The sequence below is a fragment of the Tiliqua scincoides genome, chromosome 1 (genome assembly GCF_035046505.1).
Source record: "Tiliqua scincoides isolate rTilSci1 chromosome 1, rTilSci1.hap2, whole genome shotgun sequence".
NCBI classification, from domain to species: domain Eukaryota; kingdom Metazoa; phylum Chordata; class Lepidosauria; order Squamata; family Scincidae; genus Tiliqua; species Tiliqua scincoides.
In genome coordinates this window covers 218,013,510-218,035,191 of record NC_089821.1, presented here as the reverse complement: position 1 = coordinate 218,035,191, position 21,682 = coordinate 218,013,510, and the positions used below count along the sequence as shown (strand labels likewise).

The window sequence follows — 21,682 nt, the reverse complement described above, 5'->3', positions numbered from 1 at the left end:
TATTAACAGTATTTATATATCGCTTTTCAACTAAGTTCACAAAGCGGTTTACAGAGAAAAATCAAACAACTAATGGCTCTTGCACTTACAGTTACTAATGTAACTAATTACATTAATTACATTAATGTAAGTTACTAATGTAATGTAAGTAACTAATGGCTCTTACAGTTACTTCCACTGCTGTAATGTACCTCTTCCAGTAGCCCAATCCTCCATAGAATTGAGTTGTTAAGAAACAGCACAAGCCTAGGCAAGTCTATTCAGAAGTAAGTGTCACTAAATTCAATTGGTCTCACTCCCAGGAAAGTGTGTATAGCATTGTGGCCTAAGCCACCTCTCTGTGCTATGCTAGCACAAGAGGTCAGTGGTGGAAGCATATCCTGCAACTGAGTTGGGTCTGGTAGTATGTAGGCAGAGGCAGCTGGAGGGTAATTAGAGGATTCAGTGGTAAAGATGAATGTCTGTACAAAGCCTCTTTCTCACAGTCAGCTGGCAGCTGATGTAGCTTAATTAGTTATTCACACTGTTGCAAAAATGCCCCACTGTGCATGTGCACCAACTCCTTGTGAGTCTACACTGAGTGTCCTTTGCCCAAGTCTGTCTAAACCATGGCTTGAAGATGGGCCTGTCCCATCTCTACCTCGCCTAGTTTCTCTGGGGGTTCAGCACCCTCTTCGACACTTTGGCAACCCTATTGCCACTTGTCATGCTAATAAGATAGATTTGAAATTTTAAAAAATGAATTATTCAGTACAGAGTACAATTAATTCATTCCACTTCCCTCCCTGCGGCTCCTTGGGGATTATTAAGACTCCCTTCGTGTTTTAATGGCTCCTTTCAATCTTCTAGTTACAGGAGAACTTGTTTTGAATAGAATGAGAAACATTTTGTATCCACCTGTTGCAGTGCAACATTTTAAAAGCCTTCAAATGCATTTTTCCTAAAGCACAAAAGGCCTCAGGCTAGCCTAAAGCTTCTAGCTCTGGAGGAGGATGGAAGAATGGAGAGAACTGCCAGCCCCCTCCACACATACCAGATAACCAGAAGCAGTCCTACCCACACATTAATTTAGTTTAATTTCAGTCGCTGGGACACCACCTGATCGTCATATGCAGCAGAACCAAACAATATAGTTTTTCCTGATCTGGACCATTCATGCTGCAGATGAGAGACTGCCTTTGCGGGTAAAGCGTCATTGCATGTAGAAAGCTAGCATGTTGGGGGAAAGGATCTAAGCTAGTGTTCTTCCTGCTACACTGGTTTTCTGCTTGGATAATTTTTTTTTTCCTGACACCAAGCATTTAAAATAGGGAGACTTTTGCATACTGGTCTGTAACGATACCCATATTAATACATCAGGGATCACTGCCTGAACCCCATTCCTCTCAGGCATGTTACTGCATGCCCATTACTGGCAAACCAAGTGTAGCATTTTCCTAAATTTTAAGATGCAAAAGAGTTTCATTTCACAAAGGATTTCGGTATACTTCTTACAGAATACTAAACTGCCACTCAAAGCCCGTTTAGAATATTTTATTATCAGCAAATGCAGGGAGATGGAAGGAAAGCTGTACACTGGCGTTGTGTGTCAATGTCACCCCCCCTCCTACCGCACAGAGATTTCATTCCTAGCAGACCAGGGGTGGGGACACTTCTAGCAATTTTCACTTACATTCCTTTAAATCTCTCCAAAAGACAAAATAAGGATGAAATGGGTCAGTGATTTGCCAGGGACAAAAGACGGGCTGTCTCTAGTAATTGGGAATAGTTAGAAGGTATGATGAGATCCCTAAACTGTAGCCTAATGTGATGGCATCTCAGAGTCAAGATTCTTCCATGTGTAGATTGGCTCTTATTTCTGAGTAAACTTTGTTAGGTTTGGGGTATCAGACGGAGGAGAGAAGTGTGCAGTAATTTCTCAATAATCGCCACTGATCCCTTCACAGTGCTGGCTTCTACTCTTACCTAATTGGACACCTTTGTGCATATATTGCACAGACACCCTGCATATAGATTTCACGTGTTAACTTGGACACGTCATGCTTACATCCGATCAAAGGAGGGAACTGTTTCTCACTGACAGTCATGGTAAGGTCACTGTCTATCCATTTGTCCTTCAGAATTCATTCCACATAAGAGAGTGTGCTCTGCACATGAAACAATGATTTAGAGAACCACTATCAGTTTGTGCTCTTGTAGAAACTTCTTTTAAGAAAACGAGCATCTGGATCAGATGTACTTCAAAGGAGAGTGCTATGCTGAGCTTTTCTGCTTTGAAGTGCAGCTACAAGCACAGACAAGTTTGGGAAGCCAAGGCAGCTTCTGACTCTGCTACACTTGGAAAAATCCCAGTGAGATGTCTCACCCCACCCCCACCCCCCATATACTCATTTTAGAAAATTGGTGTCTGGATCAGCTGTACTTCAAAGCAGATTGTCTTGTACAGTTTTTTTTTTTTTTTTTTTTTTTGCTTTGAAGTACAGCTAATTCAGATGCTGGCTTAAAAAAAAAAGAACCAAAATTGGCATCTGACCTTACTCATGCTCAGGCTATTCTTTGCTGCTTTCTCATTTTCTCTTTCCTTCAACCTGTATGAAAAAGTTTCATCGCCTGTACCAGGCTGTAATAATTGTGACAGTTCCATTAAGCACCACTCCCCTTGCCGGTCCTCTGCTTGTCCCTAGACAAGAGTTTCAGAGGCATTTGCAACGACCTGAACCATGCATTTCCCCTTTCTTCCAGGGCATGTAAACTATATAAGGTGCCAGTTCATTTGGTGTTCTGAAATTGAGGGCTCAATCCTAACAGTGTCTAGTGCTGTCAGAATGAACATACTGGTTGCGCTTGGCATGTCCAGCAGCCACAACGAACAACATGGCAGAGCACCTGAGCTGGCTGCGTCTGGAACAGGCTAGTGGCTGATTTGGGTAAGATTGTGAAGAGGGTTGGAGGGATGCATGGGTGGGCAGAATTGGACAGAGATGGGCCAGGGAGGAGGATGGATCAGGACCAGGAAGGGGACGGGTTTGACAGCAGTGGTGTCCACCAAATCCAAGCCCCTTCCCAGATTCAATCTGCCTTTACGAGTCCATGTGGACTTGTGCCAGCAAAATCGCTGGTGCAGGTTCAAATAGACCCACCAGTCCAGCAGGGGCTTGCCCAAGGCCTCCAGAGCCTGAACCCCCCCCCCCTTCAGGTTGCAGTGGATGCCACATTAGCACAGTTATGGTGAATTGGTCTGTGTTACATGTTGGGTTCTCCTATCTTATTTATTTAAAATATTTATATCTTGCTCTTCTATTCCATGACATTGAACATTTAACAACATATTAAAACCAAAACAAATCTAAACGAACCCATACAACAGGAGACATTAAAACACAATATCAAAAATACAGGCACAAGCTAAGAAAACCAAGAACAATACAAATGGCATCAGAATTAACGAAATGCTAGGAGAAACAAGTAGGCTTTGGCAACCTGCTTTCACTTCCAGCCAGGATTCTCAAGGGAGGGGGTTCCATAATCTAACTGCTACCTCCAAGAAGGCCCTGTGGCAGGGGCAGGAGAATGCACTAATTGGCAACAATGGCTCTGCCATTGATTTCCACTTTGTTTTGGCCTCAACATGGCCCCTTGCCTCTACTTAAACCTGTGCCAGCTAAAGAACTGGTGCAGTTCTGAGTAGACCCACAGGGACCCATGTGGGAACAGAGTAAGAAAAGTAAAAGAAATATTTACTTGCCTGTCTTACCCCACATGACCACATGCTGGATGCAGTAGAACTCATACTGGCACTGTTGTATCTTGTGTGCAGCCTTTAATTGGGATTGGGCCCTAAGTATGATAATATAGATCTGTTGAATTTTATTAGTTTTATAACTTATGATCCTGTGCTTTTCTGATGGGCTTGACCTGAAAGGTGCAGGTAAACTTCTTCTAATAGCAGAAAGGCTGTTTCCGAGATGGGAGAGAGTTGCATCAGAAGCGTGACCCCAAGTGACCCTCATGCTTACATACAATGGCTGTGCGCTGCCAGAAGTGATCCATTAACATTCACACGTCATTTTGCCCTTCCTGCCACTAACTTGTTGTCAAGGCTTTGTTTTTGTTTTCATGCTGTTTCTTTGCAATGTTGTTATCAACTGTGCAGTGAAGGAATTCATTGGGGGGTTTTTTCCTCATGGAGACGCAATAATAGGAGAAGCTTCACCTGCAAAAGTTTTGTTTTTCAAGCAGCTATGAAAGACCAAAGATGCTCCCCTGTCAAAAAATTAATGTTTTCCTCAAAGTTTGGAGGATGTAGCAGAAAACGAAAGGCATTTTAGACATGGTCAGAAGCACTTTCTTCTTTGAGACTAAATTCAAATGAAAGCACAGCGAGACGATATGACAGGCATCAACTAACCAAAATACCTGCCTGAACCAAAAGGTTTCTAACCAGGCAGCAGAAAATTGATGACAAGGGGAACCAACAGATCCCAAGACAAGAGACTGCAACTGAGTAGGCCTGGTCACATGTGTCTCCTAAATGTACTTCAGAAAGAGGGGAAACAAGGAGCTGGGCCTCTGCTGTTGAATGAAGTGTGCAGACAGATTCATATGGGGAGAGACAATAATTTAAATATCCTAATCTCCTGCTCTTAAAAGCTTTAAACTGCATTACTGTTTAACATTTTAACTTAGCTGTATGATTTTTGCTTGTAAGGAAAGAAATGCGTGGTATATTTTTAAGCTGTTGTCAAAATTGTGTGAATAATTGAGGGGGGGCAAGAACAATGAGACTAATTTATTACCACCAGCTTTCATGTTTTTCCAAAATAATTTGGACCAAAACTGGCTATTAGTTTCTCACATATCAAACTATGCTCCCCTTGGAAGTCAACATCTGGTAGGAAGTCCTTAATTAGAATATTCCTAGGCTACTGCTCCTGAACGTTGATTTTGCAGCTAGTGCAGGATTCAGAGGACTCAAGTTGTATTCCAAGGAAGTTGTGAGCTGCTGCTGGTGCAGAACAGTGACAACCCCAATGGCTTATTGGGTTTTGAATGAAAGTCTGTCCGTTCTATTATTTGTAAGTATCCATTTTATAAAAAATTGACTGATTCCAAATTTTCTAATATTTTATAGGAATCTTCTACCCCCTTCTTTCAGTTTTACCATCTCTCTCAATAGGCAACCCATAAACCTTCATTTCAAACTTGTATCTATCTTAGAATCAGGTCCTTGTCCACAAATATTGTGTAGTGGTGATATTTGTTAACTGTATCATATATTTACAGAAAGGAAGATGTCAGCCTACTGAGTTCTTTCTGCAATCTGCCTTTCAGATTGGCACTTATGAATTTCTCCAGTCCTTTAGGAAGAAATTGCAAAACTGGTAGAACCTTAAGTAAAATATTGGAATTGTCATTAATCCATGGGTACTCTTTTGATTGTAGTTACTTTGGTTGGGAATCAACTTATACTTGTTTATTGACACATTCAACTGGTATGAAGATGAAGATGCTTTTTTCTATACACGGGTTATGCTGGGAGTAAGTAAACCTTTGTTAAATGCCTTTTTAATAAGAAATGTGCTGAGCCTGCAGTTCTGCACTCAGTTATGAAAACCTAAATTTTAGTGATATATATTCTACTATACTTTTCTTGCATCCCAATGCTACATATTTATTTAACTAAATTTTTCCAAGATTTCCAAAATGCCTAAAGTGAAACGTCTCTCACCCAGACTCTAATCAGTCACTGCAAGGACATTACATTATTTCTACATGAACCAAGAATAGCATGATTTGTGACACTGCATTAGGGCACCTTAAAATGTTTGCTGGTGGAGCAAACCCTGGGGTCAGGATATAAGCCTGGAAAATATATAACCAAATAGAAATTTGACAGTATTGGGGTACAAAAATGTGTTTTTTCTCCTTTCTGAATGTGTAACACTTTTGCTTTTTTGTGTCTAGTCGACACTTTCTTGGGCAAGAGCTTCTGCCACGTGCCTCAACTTTAACTGCTTGCTTATTCTGTTACCAGTCAGTAGAAACCTTATTTCATTCTTAAGAGGAACAAGCTTCGTAAGTACTCTTTTCTGTTGTACCTTGATAATCGGTCATCAGTGCAGTCTAACGTCAGGGCAATGTGCTAGGAACGCACATTGCACGATTTTTTTAAAAAAATGATAGCATTCAGTGCTGAGTGGGTAATTGTAGCAACCTTCCTGCTGGTGCTTTGGCAGCATGTGCCTCCTTACGCTGTTGGAGCGCCACTTGCAACTGCCATAAGGCAGTTAGTGCTGGTGGAACATTCATTCCGCCAGTGGTAGAGCCCAGTCGGGCTGTAAGGCTTGGATCCAAAGGTGACCTTCCACTACTGGAAGTTATCTTCTGTTCATGAAAACGTTGTCTTCAACTAGCCAACCTACACGTTCTATGTAGTAGGCTTCCACGGAAGCTTTTTTCCCCTCTGGAAATGGTGTGTAAGGTGGGGTGGACAATGTCAATGAGAACCAAAGCAGGTATGAAGTATTAAAGTCTCCCCTGATCCCCTCTCCCTGCTGTGGTTTTGCTGTGCCTCACATGCTGTTTGAAGAAGAAGAAAAGAAACAGCCAATGCATATCACACCATGTAGTTTGGCCTTAAGAGGAGGAGTGTTGTGTGAGAAGAGATGCCCTCTTCTCACACAACACAACGGAGGCATTCCTCTGTTTGTGCAAACTCTTGTCAGACTTTGCATGGGTTCTTTTCAAAAGTTCTTTTTGTGGTCCACCAGAGTTAATATGCAACAACGTGAATTTCCTTATATTTCTTGCGCTTTAATGCAACCTGACTGGTCGTGACTCTGCAAGAAGGCTTCCATTAGCACTTGCACAGGAGTTCACAAAGCAGTACTAAGTAATTTTCTCCTTCTGCTCACTGTTCTTGTGAGCCAAGCCATAGAGATCCTCTTTTGGAGAATCTTCACCAAATGGAATCTATTCTTAGTGTAAGAACGCATGAGTTACGGAGACTTGAAAATTGAAGTAAGCGTTATTTTAATTTTGTTGTTGTTGTTCATCCAGTGTTACAGAGGAGTACTGAGGAGACAACTGGACAAAAATATCACTTTTCACAAGATCGTTGCCTACGGAATAGCTGTAAATGCAAGTAAGCTTTTACTGTTCATGCTTGTAACATAAGCTTCCTTGCCTCTCACGGGGCGGTACCAATTCAGAATAGTTATGGCCACACATATTTCTTTAGCCGCCAGCTCCTTCCAGTATCCATATTAGAAGCTCCCCCATACTTTCGTATGCTGGTTATTCTGGAACAACTGGACATTAACTGATAATGTCAGGTTTACACATGTTCTTTACTCTCTTTTCTTTCCTAAACTTCCCTAATCCTTGTAAGAAATGCAATTGCTGGTTTAAATTCATTTTACATTTCTTTCTTGAGATTATTTTAGCTTTTCTTATTCCAGAGGCTCAGGATAAATAACAAAAAATGAGAGAACCAAAAGGGGTATGCTATCTATGTCCAAATTCTATCCCCCACCAGTTTAAGTTATGCAGCCATGTGGTTAGAGCATGTGCTTCATGTTGTTGTGGAGGGGGGAACCAGATGACCAGGAGAAGTAAGTAAAAATATATATTTTTTACTTTCCTCCTGGCAGACCACCTGGCCCCAATGGCTCTCTTCCAACCTACAGCAGATATTTAGCTGGAGGAAGTATGAGGAGCCTCTGAAGGTGGGTCCAGGCCAGAAAAAGGGGATAGGATCTTGGCATGAGATGCTGCCACCAAGATCCTTCATCTCTTGCCCCCAATTCAGCCCATTCCTTGCCATGCTCCTAACCCAAACCATTCCCAAACTGTCCCATCCACCACCTTACCTCTCCAGCAGGGCATCAGAGAGCCACTGGTATGCCCACGAAAAAGCCAACCATGGGGGGTGTGAGCGTAGATAGAATGCTAGATTCAGGGGAGTGGCAGCAAGATGCAAGTATCTTGTGGTCTCGTGTGTGCTCTGCATCTGGTGGGCTGCTGTGAGATACAGGAAGCTGGACTAGTTGGGCCCTGGGCCTGATCCAGCAGGACTCTTATAGTTCTTATAGTATCCCTAACACCAGGTTGCCATTTGTATACATTTTTGAAGCAGTTGAGATTGATGTGGAAAATTTGCTGTTGCCCAAATCAGTAGTGTGGTCTGTAAAGTGTCTGCCATTTTTTCACTACATCTAAATACAAGTTCTAATTCACAGGGAATATATAAAAATTAGAATGAGATGGACAGTTCAAGAATTCTACCTAATGAATGTTAATATTCCTGTCTTCATTGAGGAATAAGGAATGTCTCCAGTATGGCAAAATTCCCATTGGGATCAGTCAGCTGAATTTTTGTTCTTTGTTTTGCTAAAAACCTCTGAAAAGTATGGAATGTAAAAAATGTTGCCATGCAGTGTGATGATATGCTTCTCTATCATTCCCAGCAATGTATCAATTTCCTTTCATCATGGGAATGGATTCCTGGAGCACACACAGATATTTTCTTTTAACAAATAAGTCATTCCAAGAATAGAAATCTGTTTCTTGTTCTACTGGTTTTAATTTTCTCACGTACCAAATTCAAAGCATATCGCAGACATCTTTAAAAAAGAAAAGAAAAGAAACTTGATAAAAAATTTTGCTCATGAAACGCTTGTGAAATGAAGGGCGCAATCCAAACCTTGAGTTCAGCTAGCCCACTTGGGCCATCCTGGGAGAGTCACAAACGTGCCATAAAGCATGTTTGCGCCTCCGTGGGAGGAAGCCAGGCTGACGCTCCCAGAAGCGCCGGCCTGCGGAAGCCGACGGAGGCCCCCGCGCTCCTTGCATTGGCTCGGATAAGCCGACACAAGGGTGACAGGTAGGTGTGGGGGAGGGGGAGGGAGGGTGATGGGCAGCCCCGGGGGTGGGCGTGCAGGGAGCCGGAGGCGGGGCTGGGATCCAGCAGTTATGCCAGATCCCGACCCCATCCCCGGGGAGAACGGAGCAGCTTCAAGCCACTCTGCTCTCCTCAGACTTGTGTTACCTCAGGAGGTGGCGCAAGTTCGAGGAGACCCATTGTGGCCAGCAGCCTTTACCCAGGGGTAAGGGGAAAAGTTTCCCCTTGCCTCTGGCTAAGCCTGCGCTGGAGACAGCGCAAGCCTCCTGGCTTGCCTGTTCCAGCGCAAGTTAGGATTGCGCCCGTAGTATACTAAATTGGAAGGTTTTATGTGTAACTGAAAAGTTACTTAACATATTTTCAGTTAAATTCCGGAGTACATAGATGAAGCAGATTTTCGCTCCCTTCTGTTCCCTCTTTTAATCCTGGTTCCACATTCAAATTGCACCAACATTACTCATGGTTATCCTAACCCACCTGTGGTTCAACAGTGAAATCAACATTTGAATTCAGTCCAGTGCTTCCTGGAAAAAGATCATGCAGCAAGAAGCTTAGCTGCTATTGAGTAGTTTAGTTCAATACCGGTACATGAGTCAACTAGCATGTAGTGCAATATAGTACAGCAAGACTTTGGCCATTGATTGATTATAATGAGAATCCTAAAGTGGATAATTAGAAAGCAACTTCAAGGCAACTATTATCCCACACAGGCATGCAGAGAAATGGAGAAGTGACTTTTACTTTAAAGATGTATTTGTCCTAGTTCAAGAAGAGCTGTTCAGGCTTTCCTGAAAGAAGGAATCGATTAGCCCAGTGGTTCTCAAACTCTCTGAGAGTTTGAGAGTTTGAGAGCCACTAAGTCTTTGCAGGGAAGGGAGTCAGCAGAGGCAGGGGGAAGGCAGCGATACGATTCCCAGGTTCGCGCTGCTGCAGCAGCCTTCCCCGGGTGCGGGGAGCCTTGCACAAGCACCAGCAGGGCTCCCCAGCCACTTTGAAGTGAAAGTAGAGTGATGGTGCTCCACCTCCGCAAAACCGGAAGTGGAGCGCGATCGCTCTACTTTCGCTTCAAAGCGGCTAGGGAGCCCTGCAGGCGCTTCCACAGGGCTCCCCACACCCCAGGAAGGCTGCTGCAGGGACTGGTAAGTATAGGTTGAGACTAATTATTCACATGGGTTCCGTTCCAAGCACTCAGGTGGATAAAAAAAAATGCACTATAGCAAATCAATTTAAAAAACAGAGTTTCTTTGCTCCAGTGATTGAAAAACAGCCTTGATGACCTTCTGACTCTAAGATAAGAGTCATTAAGAAGACAATCCATCAGCACTTCACTCAGCCCCTCCCTTCACCAATGCAAAATGATTCCTTTCTTTCATGTGCTGGGGAAAGGGAGGCGTCCGCAGGAGAGAGGAGGATTGATGGATTGTTAGCCTGCTGCCCTCTCTCTCTCTCTCTCTCTCTCTCTTTAAGGAGGCTGTTGTTAAAGGACTGTTCAATTTTTAAAACTGATTTTAAAGGAATGCATTTTTCCTCTTCTCCAGAGATCAGCACATTCCTTCTCATTTGCAGGGGCCATTCGTGTTGAGTCAAATCCACATATAAAAAATCCGTGTATAAATAGGCTGGACCTGTACATCCCAGTCCCTGCAGCCCCCCTGAGCAGCGCGAACCTGGGGATCGCGCCGCTGCCTTCCCCCTGCCTCTGCAGGCGCTTCACCGTACCCCAGGCAGGCTGCTGCAGGGACTGGTGAGAACATCCCAGTCCCTGCAGCCCCCTTAAGGGGGCAGAGACCAGGGCCCTTGGGCTGGGGCTTCGCGATACCCCAGTCTGAATACCACTGGATTAGCCAAAGGCCCAACCCTAACCTTGAGGTACACCAGTATATCTCCACATACATTGGTGCAGTAACAGTCCTGCTGGCATCCTTTTGTCATGGAGCATGCCCAAAGGGGCATCCTTTTGTATGTAGCATCCTTGAGGGTATTTCCTCATGACTGGGGGTGACGCATGTTTCTGTGTGGCACATTCCTAGTAACTGGTAGGGGGACTGTTCCCCATCACTGGCCATTCATTGGCCCTGCCCCTCAGTTCTGCATTTCTCTGTCTGCCAGTGTTGGAGCTGATTGAATATTATTATTATTATTATTATTATTATTATTATTATTATTATTATTATTATTATTATTATTATTATGTTGGCAACCTTCAGTCTCGAAAGACTATGGTATCGCGCTCTGAATGGTGGTTCTGGAACAGCGTCTAGTGTGGCTGAAAAGGCCAATCCGGGAGTGACAATCTCTTCCACACCGGGAGCAAGTGCAGTCTGTCCCTGGTCTGTCTCCCTGGCTATGGGCCTTCCTTCTTTGCCTCTTAGCCTCAGACTGTTGGCCAAGTGTCTCTTCAAACTGGGAAAGGCCATGCTGCACAGCCTGCCTCCAAGCGGGCCGCTCAGAGGCCAGGGTTTCCCACCTGTTGAGGTCCACTCCTAAGGCCTTCAGATCCCTCTTGCAGATGTCCTTGTATCGCAGCTGTGGTCTACCTGTAGGGCGCTTTCCTTGCACGAGTTCTCCATAGAGGAGATCCTTTGGGATCCGGCCATCATCCATTCTCACGACATGACCGAGCCAATGCAGGCGTCTTTGTTTCAGCAGTGCATACATGCTAGGGATTCCAGCTCGTTCCAGGACTGTGTTGTTTGGAACTTTGTCCTGCCAGGTGATGCCGAGGATGCATCGGAGGCAGCGCATGTGGAAAGCATTCAGTTTCCTCTCCTGTTGTGAGCGAAGAGTCCATGACTCGCTGCAGTACAGAAGTGTACTCAGGACGCAAGATATTATTATTATTATTATTATTATTATTATTATTATTATTAATTTATATACCGCTTTTCAACAAAAAAAGTTCACAAAGTGGTTTACAGAAAAAAATCAAAGAGCTAATGGCTCCCTGTCCCAAAAGGGCTCACAATCTATTCAGTGATTGACTCATTGGATGTTACACTGATAACACACAGGTGACACATGGTGCTGAGGTATGATAGGCTTGGGCCCCTAGTAGATAATAGCCTGTTGCTGCTGCTCTTTTGATCCCCCATAAAAAGGACCCAGTAATCAGCTAGGTGGAAAATTAAAGACTAGCATTCAACAGAGTAATAATAGCACATGTAAACCACTTGTGCATGACCGTCTACCTAGCATTTAGATCTTTCTCTTCAGTAGCTCTGTGTGTGAAACAGGCTACCTATTACCCACTAGGGCTGCCTTATTTGCAGCAGTGGACGGGACAACTCTGCTTCATATTTCTTTGCATTCCTCTGAATAGGACAGGCTAGTGAATGCGGCAGGAGCTATGAGTGTGCACTGGAACACACACGGGCCTCTGGGATCAGAGGGCTTGGCTCAGATGCTAAGTAAGTTTCACTGAATTAATTGAGATGATAAAAAATGCTTTTATAGTCCATGGGCAGCAGTCTACAACTATGTGCATGGATAGAGGTCAGCGAGAGAAGAGGGGAATAGTAAGAAACTGAAAAATCTCCTATTTGATTGTTATTTGAATATTTAGCAACATTACAAATAAAGCAGTTTTATAGTGCAGTGTAAACCCTTTCAGATTTGGTTATAGCTTTTCCATGACTCACACGGCAATTTGTGTTTATTTATCTATCTATTGGTACAGAAGAAATATGTAAAGATTCCCCAGTAGTAATTAAGAATATATAGATTATATGCTAGAGAGTATATACACTAGTTCCTTTTACCCCAATGTGAATAGCAAATTTTTTTAGAAACATAGCAAAACCCACATGCAAAGAGTAACAGCCCAATACTACCTATGTTCCCCTGTGCCAAGGAAGTGGTGCCAGTGTGGCTTCCACTGCATCCCATGGAGAAATTTGGCAGGTTGGAAGTCAGGGTAAGGGGACATTTGTCCCCTGTGTGCCCCAGGCACAATTTTTTTTCCAATTAAAATAGATTGCTAGGCCACAAACAAAATCAGCCATGCAATATTTAGCAACAACAAAAGAGAGAGAGAGAGAGAGAGAGAGAGCAAGCAAAAGATATGGGAACATGTCGTACATTCCTCCTAATGTGTGGTTTGACTTCTAAGTTGTCATACATCATCAGAAGGGAGGCTGTGTTCATTGCAAATACTGGCATGTAATAACCTTTATTTTGTCCACCATTCATATCATTTTTATAGCCATTCACATCATTGCACATTTGATCAACATTGAGCGATATCACCTTAGCCAGTCAAAACATGCAGGAGAATTAAGCAACAAATTGTCTGCCATTGGCAGGTTCCCTAATGAGAGCTACTTGAATCCAATCAAGGACTATGACACAGTAAGTTGACATTTTTTGTTGGCTGGCATTTCTCATTGAACTGCATTGTTCTCCTCTAGTGAAATGTGCACACAGGCTAAGCTAATGTCAAAGTTGTTAAAATCAGAAAGGCTTTTAAGCAATGGTTTACTGACAAAGATGGGATAAGTATTTCTTGGCAGTGGGGAGGGCAGTGGAGAGCAATCCTATCCATATCTACTCAGAAGTAACAGCCCAATCCTGAGCTGCGTGGAGTGCATGGCTGCAGCGGCGCCAAAAATGGCTGCCGCTGCATCCTGCACACTTCGGGCAGCCGCCGGCAGCTCCTCGGGAGCCTGCAATGGGGCTACTTGATTCACCGCCAACCAAAAGGTCGGCAGTGAATCAAAAGCCTCTGTGTCGGGCAGTGAGCCCAACATGGAAGCTCTGGATCTGGTGGAGCATCGCTCCACCGGTCCCATCTCCCTGCCTCCCTGCTCCCTCTCCCAGCACGCCTCATCCCCACCCTCTCCCTGCCTCCTTCCTCCTTGTAACACCTCCTCCCCGCCCTGTCCCTGCACTCTGCCCACCACCCTTCACCCCCCACCCCCTGCTTACCTCTCCACTGCTCATCGGTCCGCGTGACTGCCAAGCAACGGAGGTTGGGTGCTTGCCTGGTGGTAGCCCGTTAGCTCGCCTGGCGTTCACTCAGTGGTAGGGCCTGCAAATGTGCCTTACGGCTCCCTTCTCAACAAGATAAAGCCTCCAAGAGAGAATAAAACTGGACTCGGGGTTAATCAAAATGATGGGAAGGATGAAACGTAGAAAGCTTCTTTATGATGAGCTAGCCTATTGACCGATTTAGCTCAGTATTCTCTACAGTGACTAGCAGTGGCTCTCTGGTGTTTCACATTAGGGGACTTTCCTATCCTTACCTGGTCAATGGGACCTTCTTCAGAAAATGCATGTGCCCCCATGACTGGCCCTTTCCCTTTAAAAAGATGGATGTGGGGAAGCCAGACTCAAGAGCACAGAGCATTCGACTAGTGTGGGGAAAAAACACAATACACTGGGAGAGGGGTGCTTGCCAGAACTAGATTTATGGGAACTAGAGGCAACTGGCTGATGCTTGCAGACAACAGGCCACTCTGCACATGACTGTTTACCTCAGCTGTCAAATTACATATTGTCTATATAGTCAAAATAAAAAATATAATAAAAGGAAATAGTTAACTTGCATACATTGGCACATTAGAAAAATAGATAATAGGTTGATAAATTCTAGATATCTTTGAAAAGCCTATGGAATGTATTCATCACAGGAACCCATTTGAAAATGAGTGATCAAATCAGAGTAGTACAAAATAATTAACAAACGTCAATGTATTTTTGTTTTCTAACAGGATTTTCAGGTGTTTTAACTGTTGAATAACCATTATATTTGATGTTCTTTTTCTGGTTGTAAGCAGCCAGGAGAGTCTTTTACAATCTGACCAGTGAGTTAGAAAAGTTAAATAAATGAAAATGACGAACACCAGTGATATTTGGTTACGCAGGTGATTCTGGTACAGGTCATACCAAGAAGTGGTCATGTAGAAGAATGATTCTCTGAGAATACCAACTCTATCATAAGAATGTACTTAGCAATGATTGTAGACTAAGCGCGCAATCCTAACCCACTTTCCAGCACTGGCATAGCTGTGCTAGTGGGGCATGTGCTACATCCTGCAGTTGGGGGGCAGTCATGGAGGCCTCCTCAAGGTATGGCAATGTTTGTTCCCTTACCTCGTAGTTGCATTACCCTTATGTCAGTGCTGGAAAGTGCTTGCGCCCTAAGGGTCCACTCCTATCCATTCTCTCCCCTGCTGATGCAGCTGCACTACTGGAGCATGTGTTTCATCCTGCTGGGTCAGGCAGTCCTGGAGGTCTCCTCCAGGAAAGAGATGATTTATTCCCTTATGTGGGGGTAAGCCTCTAGCTCCTAAACAGATCTATATGGACCTGCACCAGCAATTTAGCTGGCACAAATCTGAGTGGACCCAGGAGGGCTGATCAAGGTTGGGAAGGGGGATAGGATATTGGCCTCATTCCACCCTGGTCTCCTCCCCTTCCTCTTCTTCCCCACTCCATTCCACCTGTCCCTGCCTTCCTCCTGCCCCCTGTGCTGACTTGCAGACGCTGGGGGATGTGGAGAATCTGCTGATGCTCAGTGCTTGCAGTGGTGGCCTGTCTCCATGTATCACTGTGTTACCTTTTGTAACAGCTGTAAAGGACCTTACACTGCTTGAACACTAGTACTGGCAGCAGAAGGCCCAGATAGGATTGGGATGCAAGACTGTGGTCCTATGTCCACTTACTTGGGAAAGAGCCCCATTGAACACAGTGGGCCTTACTTGTAAGTAAGTATGCATTGGATCAGGCTGTTAGATCAGTATTGTAGTCTTGTCTTTAGCTCAGCACCTGTTTGTGAAGTAGGCTCTGTCATTCCCATTCTCATCAGTATCGGATGCTCCATGCTGGTTGCATAGTAGTTTAGGTCTTCATTTATATCGCACAACTGCATTTCTTCTCATTCTGATTTTATCACTGTGAAGATAGATTACCTTTAAGGTAGTTGCATTGACCTGTTTCAACCTAGCAAGAACAGCTTCTGAGGAATACTTGCACAGAAAGTAGACCAGAAGACGATTCCTGCATCAGCAGGCTGTACTTGAAAGAGGAATAATATTACACCATTCAAGTTAGAAACACGTGCGCGTGCACACCATTCGTCTTTCTGAAAGTTACAGTTAGATTATTCTGTGCTGTTTTCATTGCCAGCTTTCCACTTCATTAACTCTTGCTCTAATCATTTCTCCTCTTCAGAGATAATCCTGCTAAGATTTTATAATTTCCTTTTATCATTTCACAGAAGCAAATAAATAGCAGCTAATATTTACACACATTTCTAGTACAAATCTAAGTAGAAAAGAGAAGGGATTTTAAAAAATTAATTTCCTACTATCTGATTTTGTTTCATGCATTCATTGTTATGCTGAAAACATTGCACAAATCCAAGCTTCCCTTAAAGCTCTCTCTCTCTCTCTCTCTCTCTCTCTCTCTCTCTCTCTCTCTCTCTCTCTCTCTCTCTTTTTAGAACACAGTCACAGAAATACTAACAACCATTGCTGGAGTGACTGGTCTCCTGATCACTGTGTGTTTATTTCTTATCATGACCTCTTCGACCGAGATCATCACAAGATCATACTTTGAGGTGTTCTGGTACACCCATCACCTCTTCATTGTTTTCTTCATCGGCCTGGTTGTGCATGGTATGGGGTGAGCATAAAAATATGTCTTATGGCATGATTTTACTTCCATCATCCATGTTATGAGGCTGCACAGTATGGAGGTGGACTTGATCTAAAGGCAGCGCAGAACCAGTCTCAGAGGGCCCCAAGGCATCTGCTACCTTCCCTGCTTCCCCTTAACACTTGCCCAGGAATTTTCACATGCTCCCAGTTATGTGTTGTTTCCTGTACCAATGCTAAAAGTTGGGCTACTGTTTCATATTGAGCTGAGCCAAATTTTCATGAGTTTCGATTTTCAGAGATGCTTTTGGACATCATCAGCATGCAAATTAAACTGACAAGGACGGTTTTCGTTTAACTCACATTTTATATTTTTGGTGTTGTTTTTTTCTGTTTAGTCACTTCATCCGTGGTCAGACTCCTCAGAGTTTGCTGCTGCACAATGTCACCTATTGTAAAGATCATTACTGGGAGTGGGAAACAGCAGCTCAGTGTCCTCTGCCACAGTTTTCTGGCAAGGATCCTGTGGTAAGCATGATGCTTGTGCTTTGTGTCTCATTGTTATAGTTGTTGCTTCTTTTAGAAGATTCTAGTTAAAGCCACAGTATAAAATCTCCATGAATTTGTTATTCCTGCTTTGCTAAACATGCTTTACAAACTGTTAGATAATTTATCTGTATGTGGTATTGTGCTTACAATTCTCCAGTAAGAATAAGGCCAACTGCCTGATCACATTGTGAAAAGAGCAGAATTTGGCATGGGGCGAGTTTTTAAGAAATGAGGAAAGTAAAAGGTCTAACAGATTGGCGGGTTTTCCCTTGCCCCAAAATAAAATTGCAAATCCACAGGGGGTAATTGTACAGTATGTCAATTAAAACCAAATATTTTGGGACTGCTATTCACAAAAGATCTGAGGTGGGGAGAAAGTAGGAAGGAATAAAAAATGGTAAAAATACAATTTTAAAAGAGAAGGGGAAAAGTCAATAATATGAAGAGATTTTAAAGAATGATCTAGACTACTTTCCAACTCAAAATATTTTCCAATATCCTGCCTGCATGTTAAGAAGCCAGACAATTGGTCTGGGCAAACTTCTGCTAAGTTACAGTATCTCCATAAAAAATCAATACTGTAAATATAAACACAAGTTTTCCAGTGCCATGCACTGAAACTAATGAGCATAACATCATCTGATCACACCTTCCCGTGCACCCAAAGGAATGTGCACATAGCCAAATTGAATTTTAGGTATCTTTAGTATTATAACAATTGGTAATTCTTTTGCAGAATAATAAGTAGCAATAATCAATAATCAAATAGCCAAGGCATTTATACTTTTATTTCAATATAATCTTAATAAACCCACCTGATACTGGTACCCAAGATAAAAGAAAGATTATAGCAGTGGTTGTCAAACTGTGTGGGTGCACTACCCTTGCAGATTATAGGGCATAGGTGTCAAACTCATTTCATACAGTAGGTCAAACAGTATTCATGGTGCATGCTAAAGGCTGGAGGTGACATCCTTAAGCAGGAGGTGACATCATTAAGCAGATGATCGCCAGAAATAAGTACTTTGTTTTCATTAGCTGCCACTAACTGAAGAGAAAATATGAAAAAAAAATTGATCCTATTTTCAAAATTTGGGAGAACCCAATTATCATGTGGGCTGCCTTTTCAGCTGCACTGCTTCTGCCAAGGCATCACTTTGTAATTCAGCCACTGAGAGGTTCTCTGCAAAGTGACAATTTGGCAGAAGTGGTGCTGCTGAATGGGTGGCCTGTGTGATCATTAGGCTCTCCCAGTACCTTGGCAGTGTCTCCCTCTTTCACCCCTCTTGGTCTTCCCCTTTCCCCATAGTGTTTCTTACCTTCTGAGGCCTTCTTTCATCTTTCCCTCCCATAGCCTTGGCAGAAGCAGCACTGCTTAAAAGGCAGCACTGGGAAAGCCCAATTATCAAGTGGGCTGGTTAAAGAGCTTCCGGAGGCTGTATCCAGCCTACAGGCCTTGTATTTGACACCCTTATTATAGGGCACTTGGAAAGCACTTTAGTGAGGTTCTAAAAAGAGATAGAACATGATATATGTGATGCATTCCTTTCCCACCAATTAAAAGTTGAGTAATTGAATCACAATGGACTCAAAGTGATTCAAATTTAAACTGGATTCAAACTGTGTGTGTGTGTGGGGGGGGGGGGGTTGGTGGCTGCACCCTTACATTACCCAATAGGATGATGAGATGATTGATGCTCAGTGTAATTTGGGAATAAAGGGGTTTGGAAACTACTACTACTTTGTTCTAGCCAGTGGCATTGCTATGGGGTGCGGGGGGTGTGGGCCACACCGGGTGATGCTCACTGGGGGGGGTGACATGCACTAGTGACAAAAATGCTAAAATTGTGGTTTGTAGGAATAATACCATCACATTATATACCATTCAATGTGTAATTTACAGCAGAATACAATAAAAAAGAGTGAAATATCACCATTCTTTCAAAAGTTATGGCCAAAAAACCAGAAAACAAAACTGCAACTGTCTTATGTAGCAAAAGAGTACATTTCCTTAATTCAAAATGGACCAATGAGACTGATTGTTCAAAGAGCCATTGAGATGTTGTTATGACACAGTATGGAACCAATAAGGTGTTAGTAAGGTCACACTCTGCAGGGTGACACTACTAGTAACAAAATAGCTAAAATCGCAATTTGTAGGAATAATACTGTCATGTTATATACCATTCAATGTGTAATTTGCAGCAGAATGCAATTTTAAAAACCACATTGAAATATCTGTGATCTATCAAAAGGTATAGCCAAAAAACCAGCGGAGGCGGGGCAATGGTTCATCACCACGCCCATCACCTGAATCATTGCTCCACCCACTGCATGGGAGGAGATCCTTCATGGAGGTGATGCAAACCCTAGTGATGTCACTGGTTCTAGCATTTCTCTGTGTGCAGCTTTAGGAGAGTGCCAAAGATATCCTAATCCATAGTCCAGCCATTTTCAACCACTGTGCCATGGCATACTGGTGTGCCATGAGTGGTCCACAGGTGTGCCACAGGAATTTAGGGGAAGGTTATTCATTAGTAGAGCCAATGGCAGATGTGAGCCCCCCACTGGCAGTGTGATGTGCCTTGTCAATTGTCAAAAACCTGATGGTGTGCCTTGACAATTTAGTGCCTTGTCAGTGTGCCATGAGATGAAAAAGGTTGAAAATAGCTGCCATAGTCACATGACTGAAATGAACCTTGCATGTTCACAAGGTTTGGAGTTGGGTTAGGAGCTTCATAGATTTCACTAGACTTCCCTACTAATGCTAATATACCACAAGAACACTCCAGACTGCATTCCCAGTCCCCATCATCAGCCTGTCCAAGATAGTTTAATGTCAGTATTAATGAATTCATTGGGCAGGTTTAGTGGTATCCCCTACTTGGAGAGGAAATGCAAGTGTGGTAGGGATTGTATCGAGACACTAACACATACCTTTTTCTACTGCCCGTTACATGATACTTCACGCATGAAATATCTAGGCCCATTGTTAGCTAGGATGCAGGGCTGGGAGGATTCAATCATGCTCCAGTTTCTCCTTTCCACATCTGAACCTGAGTCCCTGGATAAAGTGGCTTCCTTTTTATCCGTGGTAATAGCCAGGCAGAATTCTAGGTCCCTGGGCAGTGTGTGAGAAAAGTACTGATGATTATGTTGTGATGTCATTGTATATTTGTGTCTTTTTTTTTCCCCTCTGTATTTTATGCCAATAAAGGTCTTACTGAATTGAACTGAATTCATCACCTTGGTAAAATGCAAGTGTCCTGAATTCAGGGAAAGCTTGGTCACTCAGCAAGCCTTCAAAGACTATTCATTTCCAACAAAAAAGGCACTTTAAAGATAATGCTTTATACAGCTGCTTGCTAACGGATCAAAGGAGCCTATTTGAAAGCCTTGGCTGAATTCTCAGGGAGGATATCAAATACTTTTAAAATTCCTCACCAGGGGTTTTTATGTCAGTGCAATACAAACAGAAAGAAGAAAGTCCCTGGTTCTTCCTTTTCTCAAGCAAGTAATTGGGCCAATGATTGACTTTTCCTCCGAGACATTTTGCATCAAGGGCCATCACTGGTTCATAAGCCAAGTGCTTCTGTTTAGATGGGTTACCCTGATCAACACCCTGCTATGCTGAGGTATGTAGATTTAAGAGGCAGCATGGCTGTGGTCATTTTGAAGGGGCTCAGACCAATCCTGTGGTGACAGTTTAATTCCTGTGCCATCAGCAGGAACGTGTTTTTGTAGCTAAAAAGGCATCCAATGCTAGGCGAGAAGGGGGAAGTCATTTACATTGCCTCTGCTCCATGTCTCATTCATGTTGGAACAAAGCTTAACTATCACCATGTAATGCTGTAATGATACCAGAATACCCACCAATGGAAATTAGTTCAGATTGAATCGCTGTTCTTTATCTGAATATTTTTGTCCACACCTCTTTTTATTTTTTAAGCTGGGAAACGTTATTTGTGCATTGTACTAAATTTGCAGACTACATGAAGTTAAAAGTGGGAAATGACTTATTCACAGTATCTAAACAATGTTAAGAGTTAGCAAACAAAACTGTTTGAAGCCTAATCTGTGAAGATGAGGACCATATGTGGGTAATAAGATTTTGGAATCTATATAAAATATATTTTCCAGGAACCATGCATATTAGCATGAACAGGAAACCAGGGATGGATGGACTAGCATGGCTTGACTCGAGTCAAATCTAGAGTCACCACCCCCCGTGACTCGACTTGAAAAAGAGTCATAATCACTTTCTGAGTCGCCAAGTCACCATTTCCTGACTCTAAAAGACTCGAGTTGAGTTGCCCCCTTTAAAAACCCAGCTGTGGGAAAAAAACAGGGCTGCTGCCGGGGATGTGTGTGTATCCGAGTTCTCCTTTAATACTCCCCTGCTGCCCCTCCCATCTGTAAACAGGGCAGGAGGGGGTGGGACGAACTGCAAGAGAGCGGGGACAGGAGCAGCAAGAAGGAGGAGGGTCACGTGCAGAAGCTGCGAGGCTTACCAAGATGATCCAGTCTTTGGCAGCTCTCTGCAGAAGTCGTTCTACTGCAGCCAGTCATTCAGTGTGGCTTCCCCCTCCCCACCAGCCATGAGTTGGAAAGTGTGATGGCTATGAACTGCCTCCCC

The 21,682-nt window shown here is 43.3% G+C and overlaps 1 protein-coding gene across 1 annotated transcript in view; it reads left to right on the top strand.

The window, feature by feature from the left end:
- Positions 1 to 5,030: 5,030 nt before the first annotated feature.
- NOX3 (NADPH oxidase 3) overlaps positions 5,031 to 21,682 on the top strand; it is a 33,918-nt gene continuing 17,266 nt past the window's right edge. Inside the window, exons 1-7 of the mRNA XM_066611313.1 lie at positions 5,031 to 5,075; positions 5,443 to 5,538; positions 5,965 to 6,075; positions 7,060 to 7,144; positions 13,104 to 13,249; positions 16,344 to 16,525; positions 16,896 to 17,025. Of these exons, the coding sequence (XP_066467410.1) occupies positions 5,031 to 5,075; positions 5,443 to 5,538; positions 5,965 to 6,075; positions 7,060 to 7,144; positions 13,104 to 13,249; positions 16,344 to 16,525; positions 16,896 to 17,025 (795 nt within the window). The remainder of the gene's footprint in view (positions 5,076 to 5,442; positions 5,539 to 5,964; positions 6,076 to 7,059; positions 7,145 to 13,103; positions 13,250 to 16,343; positions 16,526 to 16,895; positions 17,026 to 21,682) is intronic.